Below are 11,533 nucleotides of genomic sequence, written 5' to 3' on the forward strand. Positions count from 1 at the left end.
GCACTTTTCACTTCATCATTCCCCCAGCGGCAATCTGGTATGGTTATACGCAATTTATTGTTGTTGTTTTAATGCAAAAAAGAACTGAAGAATTTTAACATATTAATTTCTGCTTTAACAAAATATTCTACTTTTATTTACTTATTCTCCCATTATAGGTCCAATGCACAGAGTCCAACAACAGCAACTCCGTGATGCGGCTAAATATCAAATACATTTAGGTAAAATTAACCAACTAACCGTTCAATCAACCGAAACTAACCATTAAACAAATAGAAATCAATAAAAATTTAACAATCACTCATCAAGTATCGCTGTACACTTAGATTTGCACTTTTACTAACATAATTGAAATAAGGATTTGAAATGTCAGCATGCCTAATTCCTCTGATTATGCCATAGCGTTTGTATGTGTGTACTTGCATGAGTACTTTGTTGCAGATTTGGCTTTTTGTGCTTGTCACCTATGCTAATGAAATCTGCTGAAGGATAGAAATGCTGAAGTAATTGGAATTAGGTATTTGGATTACTCGTGATTTAAGTATGTATTTAGTATTCAATTATAATTTTGTAAAAAATTTATTTTGTCTTTGGTTGTATTTCCATGTTTGTTAGTTAGTTCTTATATATTTTTTTATCAGCTTAGTTTTATAATTATTTTTGCAAAGGCTGCTTGTATTGCAAATTTAGTTATTAAATTGTTTGATTTAATTAAAATATTCTCTGCATTTCAATATATTATAAATACCATCAACGCCAAACGAAATTATAGGTTTAAGTGTAGGCCGAGACAATTCTTCTTTCGTAATTTTCCAATAATAGTCGCTCTTAACAAGTCTACTGTTAAGCTACAGAAAACCTTACGGTGGTTATGTGCAATAGTTTCGTACCCGTGTCTCGCTTTGTAAAATGCAATTTTGAGAAAAACGAGTTGTTGAGTTTAAAGGTGGAATATTTGAGTCAGCAATTAAAGACAGTGACAGATTTTATCTAAGTTATGGCTGTGCTGGAAAGAGAATCGTGAAAAAGTTTTGTGTTGATAGTCGAAAGTTTTCGAGGTAATCAAAAACTTCCAAATTATGCAAAATATTCTAACAAATTTTCAGATTCTGTGAGCAAATATGAGTTTCAAGTTAAAAGAGATGGATGAAAGGTATCAAGATTGATGGGGTCGTCACATGATGGCAGATTACTAGTGGTCTTAAAAAAAAGGTTGTCGACTGGAAAATTATAAAAGAAAAGCTTATAAAAGGCGTAATATAACATATGTTTTCGACATCTGTCTCTCTGTTTACTTCGATGTATCCCTAAATATTTATTTTAATAATTTGTACTTGTTTTCTAATTTTGAAAATAACGAATAAAAAATAAACGAGAGCAAATCTTATACATTAATTGTTAGTTTTATGAATTGTGGACATAAATATATCCAAAATAGATTTTTTATCTAGGGCAACAAACCACTGTAATTTTTCGAATTTAAAAATGTACTTTAAGCCAACCAATTTTTTCTTAGAATGGTCTAACTTCTTCCCTTGCACCCTTGTGAAGATTTTCATTTTGAATGTAGAATGGTGAAATCGCTATACTCGAAACATTTTTGACTTAGAGCATTTTTTAGGTTTAAAGCTATATTAGTGACAGTTTCCCTTCCATTTTAAGCAAAAATAATGGTGCAATTTAGAAATCAGCATTCCATATAATCACCGCCGCTCAACAGTTTTTCATTGAAATATGGCAGCCTTTTGTCGAGTCAAAGCCAGCCAACTGACGACTCTATTGTGCCCAGTATTTTTATTGTTTGCCTGTAAATGTTCACGCAATTAATAGCGCGACTTGGCGGTCATTCAATATTTTTTCATTATATGATTTATATATATTATAGATATGTAAACATGTGTAATATACATATGGGCGTGTGTGTGTATACTTATAAAAAATTTTATGAATTTTCGCCATTTTAATGGACAATTATTTTCATTTTAAATTGGTTAATGTGTTTATTAGTAATTTAAATACACACAGTTCTTTTTTAACCCTGAGTTGATTTAGCCATGTCCGTCAGTCTAAAGCTGCTTATTATGGCTTACGGCCGATATCGGACCACTATAGCATTTAACTGCCATACAAATTGAGTTCTTGTAAGGAACCTTTGTATTTGTGAAGGGTATTATAGCTTCGGTGCAACCGAAGTAAACGTTTTTTCTTGTTAATTTTTCATCCGTTTTAATGTTTAGAAAGCAAAAATTAACAGGTGTGCTATAAAAATTATGTAAGACTAGATTAGATACTTGATTGCTTATTCTAAGTTCAATATTTTTATATGTGCTCTGGATGGTCGAAGTGGCCAAATAATTGTATCAAGGTCACATGATGGTAGCTTTTGTAAATTACAGATTTGGAAGTTGTGGATTCAATGGGGTTGTGTGGTCATTATCCACGTGACTAATATAGTCTACTATTAAATCTGTGAAGTTCCTTTAATATTCCCATTAATTACTGCTTTGGAAAAGTTTCCGATCCCCTCATGGATTAAGGTGTTACATTTTTATTTATATATAAAAAAAATGTTTACTACGGTAGATAAACTTATACATTTCGTCTCATTTTCTCAAACTTGTGTGAGCAGTCAACTTCGCATGTCAACGATTTATCACAATTGAAAAATCCATTCGTTCGCGGTAGCATACCCTTTTTGAGCGGAAAAGAGTCATAGACATGTGGGTATTTTCTTGGCTTGGCGCTTTGGGATGGCTACAGGTCTCGATTGATCTCATTCCAATTCGTTTCATAATACGTTCAGTCTTCAAAAACTTTTTTGTATTATATGTGAGTATGTGCATATGTGCATACCTGTCATCGCATCACGTACGGAACGATTTTCATATTCGATATTATGAAAAGAAATTTCGCCGATAATTTCATTTCGCGCTGACCTCTATATGCATGCATAAGTGTGTGTGTACTTCCGGCTTTGAGGCTCCGCTGTAAGACAATACCTCTTATACGCTTTGTAAAAGTCATAACTTTTATGAATGAAATGTTTGTGCATGTATTGCATTTCATAAATGTGTATACGTACGGGTGTATACATATAACAAAAATATATATTGTTTCATTGTATGTGTAAAGAAGACAACTCATAAATTAATGTTGTGCCTGTGGTGCTCATTTGGGTCTCCGGTCGGCCGCGACAACAACAATAACGCTAACTGTTTGATAGTAAATGGTGTGACGACAAGTTGGTGTTATAGCTCGTTTAGATAAATGAATATTTCCTCTTTAATAATAATTTATACTTCAGTGTATAGTATGTAACTGAATATGTACAAGTATGTAGGTATTTTGGATTTGATTTTTAATTGAAAAAGGAAAATATGTATATGTTACTTATATTTGTCATGAATGAAAACTTTTTAAGTGTAAAGTAGCAAATATGTTATGTAAGAAAATGTTTTAAAATTAAAAAAAAAATCTAACTACGGATCTTTAATTTTTATAAGTAGTTCACAATTCTACAATTTAAAGCAATCTGCTCATCACTCCCACTTGCCCCCAAAAAGCCAAACTTCCCGAAGTTTTTCCAACTTGGGCGTTTTAGTTCGCACTCATTCTCGTTCCAGCCTGCTCCCATTAAAAATAAAGCACATTTATAAAAAAACCGCCAAGCTTTTGTTTGATCACCAGAAACGACAAAAACAGTGCTGCCGTCCGCGTTCACGTCGGCGTCGGCGACAATGTTTGTGGCTTGCTGCTGACGCTGCACTACATGACATACATACACACTTGTCAGTTGTCAGTTACAAAATCTTTTGTGGTAATGTGTTTTTATGGTTTTACGCAATAGTTATACATTAAATTGTTTTACCCGCAAAAAAAAAATAGAAAGAAAATAGAGCGAATCAGAGTAAAAAGTGAATGCGAGACTTATGTACATACAAAGTGCGTTCCAAAGTAAACAGTAAAGAAGTAACAAAGTAAACTCTAGTGGCGCCATCTATATGTCGACTAGTGCGTTAGAATCTGCTATCCTTTATCGACTTCCAGTAAAAATTTCATGACATTTCATCTATTGGAAGTGAAGTTATTGCGTTTAAAGTGTAAGTATGTTTTTGTCACCGGTGCGAAAATGAGCTTCGAACAAAGAGTCAACATTAAATTTTTTTTTCAAATTGGTAAAACTTTTACCGAAACGTTTCAATTGATGAAACAAGTTTATGGCGATGAGTGTCTATCCCGTAGCAGAGTGCACGAGTGGTTTCAATGTTTTCAAAGTGGTCGTGAAGACATAAATGAGAAATGAGCCGAAACCCAAAAAATCGCACCTGGAGAAGTCAAAAGTGAAGACAATGCTGATTTGTTTTTATGATTCCAAGGGTATTGTCCACAAAGAATTTGTTCCACCCGGCCAAAACGTCAATGCGGTATTCTACCTTGGAGTTTTGAAGCGTTTAGTGCGCCGTATTCGACGTGTTCGGCCCGAATATCGCGAAGATGGAAGTTGCCTTTTGTTGCACGATAATGCGCCGTCTCATCGATCGACGCTTGTGGCCGATTATTTTACCAAAAATCACATTTTAACAATCAACCACTCCCCGTATTCACCTGATATGGCACCGTGCGACTTCCACCTTTTCGGAAAAATGCATTTGCCGATGAAAGGAAAGCGTCATGCAGACGTGGAGGCCATTCAAAAGGCTTGCACCGGCATACTGGCGGCCACACCGGGCAACGAGCTAAAACACTCGTTCGATATGCTTTTGGACCGTGCAAAAAGCTGTATTAAAGCAGAAGGAGACTATTTTGAATAAAATTAATTGATTTTGCAGAAAAAACCATTTGTTCTGTCTTTTTTTTTTTAAAGTCCTGTTTACTTTGGAACGCACCTTGTATATACGAAATATGTCCACCTTCCATACAGTCCATCAGTTTATTAATCCAATAATGTAAAAGGCACTTAGCACATTCGTTTGGAAGATATATGTATAATATATCAGGATCTGATTCGTTAGAACTTTCAATTTTCGATATATTTCAATGGAATTTTATCCATTTTCAGCATGGACTTATCAACAATTTTGTGTTCGCTTCGTAGCCATGGAATAGAAGCTTCACAATCAAACTCAAAGATTAAATAACATAAAATTTAAAGTTGTTCACAATAATTTTTGTTTATAAACAATTTATTATACAGATTTTTTTAATTTTATTACGTACCTTAATATTAAGTTTGCCACGAAGTTTTGCAGCACCCAGAAGAAAACGCCGGAGACCTTATAAAGTATATAAATACATATATACATAAATGATCAGCGTGACGAGCTGAGTTGATTTAGCCACACGTTTGTCTGTCTGTATATACCCGAACTAGTCCCTCAGTTTTTGAGATATCTGAAATTTTTTACACAGCCTTTTCTCCCTAAGAATTTTTTATTGGACAAGATCGAATCTTTTATACCTTTTTATGCTATAAAAAATACATCTGTGGAATGGATTATAGTTTCGGCTCGGCCGAACTTAACGTTTTTCCTTGATTTTTTTTTTTTAATTTTTATCATAATATCTTTTAAAAGTTTTAAAATTGAAATAAAATTCTGATAACATTAACAGTAAACCCATGAAGTCATTATCAGTTACTTATCTTCTATAAATTCTAAATTGTGCTAATGTGCAAATAACTGGTTAATTTAAACAAAACAACTCATATATACACACATACCAATTTTTTACACTGATTCTTTTGACTTCGCAATTTAGCAGTCTAAACCAGCTCTATACACACACACGCATGTACATGTATGTATGTAGATATTAACAGGCAACATTATGTACATTACATTCTTACGTTTTTCACAAATAAAAAATACAAATTGGTTCAATAATTTCTACTTGTATATCTTTAACATTCTTGTAATTTTTTCATGTGTCTTCCCACAACATAAAAATGTGGCTTCTTTGGAAAAAAAAAAACAAATCAGAATAAGAAAAGTACTGCAAAGAGCAGAACACGATTTTCTTTGCTCATCGCCACTTTGCTTCGTGAATTATTTATTTTCTCAATGAAAATGGCAGCTTCAAACACACATACAAACATGCTTAAGATTGAATTGCCTGGGCATGTACAAGATATACATATATCTATGAATGTTTGTAAGTAAATATCTGTCCAGCGTATTTTCATTGAGGCATTCCTGCATAAACGCTTTTGCGATGCATAAATTGCCTGTAAATTCCAGTTCCCATCCGTTGCGACAGAGCAATCGTGGTCTCTGTTGTTGTTATTTGATACTCAGGTGACTGTCATTGCGCACTCCTTTGCTCTTCTCCAAAGCCCTTAAATGTGGAATTTCAACCGAACCGGCACTGGTACTCACATTTGTTGCCGGTTCTCCGCTTGTTTGTGTTTGCATTGTTGTTTTGGTGTGTTTCGTTTGTAAAAATCTTATCACATAAATTCAGGTGAGCGTTCAATTGTTTTGCTTTTACTCTTTAGCTTTGCACAAAACAAGTTTCTTTACTTTTTTATTTATTTTCAACGTGATGGTGGAAGTACTTAAAAATATATTTTTTATTGTGCCAGTTGAAGAACTTTTGATGGTAGTGTATTAGTGGGATTGAAAAAAAAATTTCTAAATATTAGTAAAAAAAATACTAACATTTCCGGTTAAATAAGAATCCTATCTAAAATTTAAACACCTTTAATATGCCTGATCGAAAAATTTCCCATTTCGGGTATTACTAAATATTATTATCAAGAATCGATTTAAAAGTCTTTCTCGTATGAGAAAAATTACCTAGAGGCCTTCATCATTCTCTATTTTTTTTTGTTATATAACCCATACACATTTACTTGCGTATTTGGCATAAATACAGTGGGTGTAAAAAGTGTAAAAAGACGCAAAGTAACGTTCTTAGATACACACACATTCAAACGTCGTATTACTAAATTTCTTATTACTCTGAAATTCGGAAATGATTAAGGTTGCTAAAGTAAGAGAGAATCGAATAAAATTCAATGTGACTGCATTTTTAAACTAAAAACACCAAAAAGGCAAAACAACATTTATAGCGAATAATCGAACCCGACGAAAGGCTTCACACAAACATTTTGTTGCTGCCTGAAAGAAATAGGCTGCAGCAATAGGAAAATACAATAACAACAAAACACTTTGTAGTATTTGAAATGCGACAACAATAATGTGTGGCGGCAGCGAGAGCATTGACAATCAATTCAGGAACAACATTCGCCATTCATAGCGAACTGTGCAACGTGAAGCGAATCGAAATGATGACAGCAACTTCATGGTTATCAATATAGCACTTGAATGCCGCTCTCTTGATCAAATGCTGCAAAATGTTTGCTTAGATGTGTATTAGGGTGGTCCTTCAACGTTGATAGAAAATACTTATGATGGACGTTTTATTGACGTTTAAATTGGGCTGGTACTATAAGGTCTAGTTGAAAGAAGTCCATTATTTTTCCATTCATTTGATGGTTTTATTTAGCATAGTTAGAATGATCCGATTTAGGTCAAATATGAGTCCTTAAAAGAACTTGATTCCGATCGTTGAGTTTGTATGGCAGCTATATACTATAGTGGTCCAATTTCGGCCGTTCCGACAAATGAGCAGCTTCTTGGAGAAAAATGAACGTGTGTGTTTCGTATGGCTAAATTGACTCAGTTCGTCATGCTGATCATTTACATGCATATATATTTTATAGGGTCTCCGACATTTCCTTCTGCGTAATACAAACTTTGTGGCTAACTTAATAGGTACAATTTGTCCTAGCTATAAATATCGAACATGTTCCGGAGAATGATTTAAATGAAAAAATTCCGTTCCTAAGTCTATCTAGTTAACTGTCAAATCCTTAAGGACAGTTTTTTTTTAGTGCTGCTAAAAAGAAATATGAATTGCAAAGCTAAATATTTACGACCTTCAGAATTGAAGGTACTCCCAGAGGCAAACGACCATTAATCAGTTGCATAAAGTGGTAATTTACGTGATACTGGTCCATTGTTTAATTCACATCGATATTGCCTCAATAAAATCTACTAATACCATTTTACATTTCTGTATTAAAATTAGAAACTTTTATTTACATCATAACCTCATTTAATGTTATGCATTTGTCTATATTTTTCTTTATAGAAGCACTGCGGCAATCCCGACCGTTGCCACACATTCCAGCCGGCACGACTATGTTGCCTGACGCCGATCTGCAAAGCCAAGATGGCGTCTCGCTACACACACAAGGTCACAGCCAAGGTCACAATTCCGCCACATCCGGCTTCGAGTCGGCACATCGCTGGACATCCAAAGAGAATCTTCTGGCACCCGGTCCAGAAGAAGACGATCCACAACTGTTCGTTGCATTATATGATTTTCAAGCCGGCGGTGAGAATCAATTGAGTCTGAAGAAAGGCGAACAGGTGCGTATATTGTCATACAACAAATCAGGCGAATGGTGTGAAGCACACTCAGACTCCGGCAATGTCGGTTGGGTGCCATCCAACTACGTGACGCCGCTCAATTCGCTAGAGAAGCACTCTTGGTATCATGGTCCCATATCGCGCAATGCCGCCGAATACTTACTCAGCTCGGGCATCAATGGTAGCTTTTTGGTGCGCGAAAGTGAAAGTTCGCCAGGGCAACGCAGCATCAGTTTAAGGTATGACATTGCTACCGCTTGCTATATACAAATATTTACTATAAATCATATGTGTGTAGAAACGTAATTATTAAATGTCTCTTTTTCCCACAAAAACTTGTAGATATGAAGGTCGTGTGTATCATTACCGCATTTCCGAGGATCCGGATGGTAAAGTTTTTGTCACAGCGGAAGCCAAATTTAATACACTCGCCGAACTTGTGCATCATCATAGTGTACAACACGAAGGGCATGGGTTGATTACGCCATTACTATACCCAGCGCCCAAACAAAATAAACCGACTGTTTTCCCACTAAGTCCCGAACCGGACGAGTGGGAAATCTGCCGTACGGACATTGTGATGAAGCATAAGTTGGGCGGCGGCCAGTACGGTGAGGTGTACGAGGCCGTTTGGAAGCGTTACGGCAACACGGTGGCTGTTAAGACGCTAAAGGAAGACACAATGGCACTCAAGGACTTTCTCGAAGAGGCGGCTATAATGAAAGAAATGAAACATCCAAATCTAGTGCAACTAATTGGTAAATATTACAATGATAACAATTTAACTATTTTTGGAATTGTCAACACTTACTTTCTCGCTTTTAGGTGTTTGCACGCGTGAACCGCCCTTCTACATCATTACCGAATTCATGTCGCATGGCAACCTTTTGGATTTCCTGCGTTCGCCTGCCCGCGAAACACTCGACGCTGTGGCATTGCTTTATATGGCCACACAAATTGCCTCCGGAATGAGTTACTTGGAGTCGCGTAATTACATTCATCGCGATTTGGCCGCACGCAATTGTCTAGTGGGCGATAACAAACTTGTGAAAGTGGCCGATTTCGGTTTGGCGCGGCTTATGCGTGATGACACATACACAGCGCATGCCGGCGCCAAATTTCCCATCAAGTGGACCGCCCCAGAGGGTTTGGCGTACAATAAGTTTAGCACGAAGTCGGATGTTTGGGCATTCGGCGTTTTGTTGTGGGAGATCGCCACTTATGGCGCTTCACCCTATCCCAATATTGATCTCACCGATGTATTTCATAAGCTTGAGAAGGGCTATCGCATGGAGAGGCCGCCGGGTTGCCCACCGGAAGTGTACGATTTGATGCGTCAGTGTTGGCATTGGAATGCGGCGGATCGGCCGACATTCAAGAGTATACATCATGCGTTGGAGCATATGTTTCAGGTGGGTGAGGTGTGGGATGACAATGGTGACAGTGGTGAATTTTGTGAAGATTATGAAGATGATGATGATGATGATGAGGAGGAAGAAGAAGTTGAAGAAGAGGAAGATGATGATAATGAATACGATGATGATGATATTGACGATGATGATGACGGCGTTGAACTTTGATGTGATCGTAACGGCAATCTGGGGTACAAATGTACCAACGCAACAAATAGGGCCACAGCAGCCAACCTGTTGCTAACCACTGTGACCGATACATTAAGAGACGCTGTTATTGTAGAGCCTCATAGATATAAAAAAATTCATGAAAATCATAATGATGATGATAAAATAGCTATGAACATGAAAATACGTTGTAAGAACAATAATAATAATGGACGACCACGTCTCGTTTTCTTCGATCTGCAGGAATCATCAATTACTGAGGCGGTCGCAAAACAATTGAATGCCACAACGATGACGCAGAGTCTAACGCCGCAAATGGGTAAAAAGGGCATACCAGCGAGTGGCGGCGGTGGTGGCGGCAGTAGCAGTGGCGGCGGTTTAACACCGAGCGGCGGCCTACTGGAACAACCCGTCGGAACACCAATGTCGGGTAAATACTACAATAATATTATGTTTAATACACAGGATTTGCAAATAATATATTATTAACAAATAAAATCTTAAATGTTCATGTAGAAACCGGTTCAACTTCCACCAAATTAAGTACATTCTCCAGCCAAGGTAAAGGCAATGTGCAAATGCGCCGCACCACCAATAAACAGGGCAAACAGGCTCCTGCGCCACCAAAGCGTACGAGGTGCGTCACTGTTTACAGACAAAAAATTCCTCATTGTGTTTTGCTTATTTTTTTATATAATACTTTTTTTTTTTGTTTTTTTTTTTTGCAGTTTACTTTCGACCAGTCGTGATTCGACTTATCGTGAGGACGATTCACGTAATCTCATTGATGAACACAACACAAATGGTAGTAGCATCTTTTTCAACCTACAGCAACAACTACAAAAACAACTGCAAAAGCAAACTCCAATACAACCACAACCATATAATGTTGTATCAACCACAACCACAACCCCAAACAATAACACTAATAATAAACGTTGCAAAACGAATTCTTATACTTTGTGTACTACACCACCTCCTCCCCAATATTCTATAAAGAAATCATCCTCTTGCAGTAGTTTCCTAATCGATATACTTTTTCGAGGTATTTCACACCTGAGTAAGATTATTAAAACATTTCCTTTGTATCGTTTTTATCATTTTTGTTAAACGTTCAAATTTATTTAATATTTTCTGTGTTATTTTCGATACTTTTGGTACTTTGGTTATTTTCTTATAGTAAAATGAGTGATTTGTGTGCTGAGTAATGAATTGGTAAATTACTAGTATAAAACTTTTCGTCATTTTTTTTACCACTCCTGCAGAAATATATTACCTATATATTTAAAGATTTCGATTAGCTTTGTATGTACTCTCCTTATAAAGTTCTTGACTTTTCTCTGAAGTTCATTACTCATCTGACACACCTTTTGTTGTTTTGTATTGTTTGTGTTGTTTGTTTTAACTTTTCCTTTCATCGTCCATTAAGTTTACGTTTAATATTTGTTACTTACTAACACTTTTACCAGTATGTATGTATATTTATATTAATCAAGATTAATTGTGAAATTATACAGG

The 11,533-nt window shown here is 36.0% G+C and overlaps 1 protein-coding gene across 9 annotated transcripts in view; it reads left to right on the plus strand.

Annotated features, from left to right (window-relative positions):
* Abl (tyrosine-protein kinase Abl) overlaps positions 1-11,533 on the plus strand; it is a 71,427-nt gene that overhangs the window by 54,850 nt on the left and 5,044 nt on the right. For 4 of the 9 annotated variants that reach the window (XM_070111510.1, XM_036372477.2, XM_070111504.1 and 1 more), the window contains 7 exons: positions 159-221; positions 8,155-8,674; positions 8,778-9,193; positions 9,261-9,847; positions 10,259-10,445; positions 10,532-10,652; positions 10,744-11,075. In XM_070111510.1, coding sequence (XP_069967611.1) covers positions 159-221; positions 8,155-8,674; positions 8,778-9,193; positions 9,261-9,847; positions 10,259-10,445; positions 10,532-10,652; positions 10,744-11,075 — 2,226 coding nt within the window. The remainder of the gene's footprint in view (positions 1-158; positions 222-8,154; positions 8,675-8,777; positions 9,194-9,260; positions 9,848-10,258; positions 10,446-10,531; positions 10,653-10,743; positions 11,076-11,533) is intronic. The other 5 variants (XM_070111506.1, XM_070111509.1, XM_070111507.1 and 2 more) reach the window with 5 other exon arrangements.

Source organism: Bactrocera oleae, chromosome 6 (assembly GCF_042242935.1).
Source record: "Bactrocera oleae isolate idBacOlea1 chromosome 6, idBacOlea1, whole genome shotgun sequence".
NCBI classification, from domain to species: domain Eukaryota; kingdom Metazoa; phylum Arthropoda; class Insecta; order Diptera; family Tephritidae; genus Bactrocera; species Bactrocera oleae.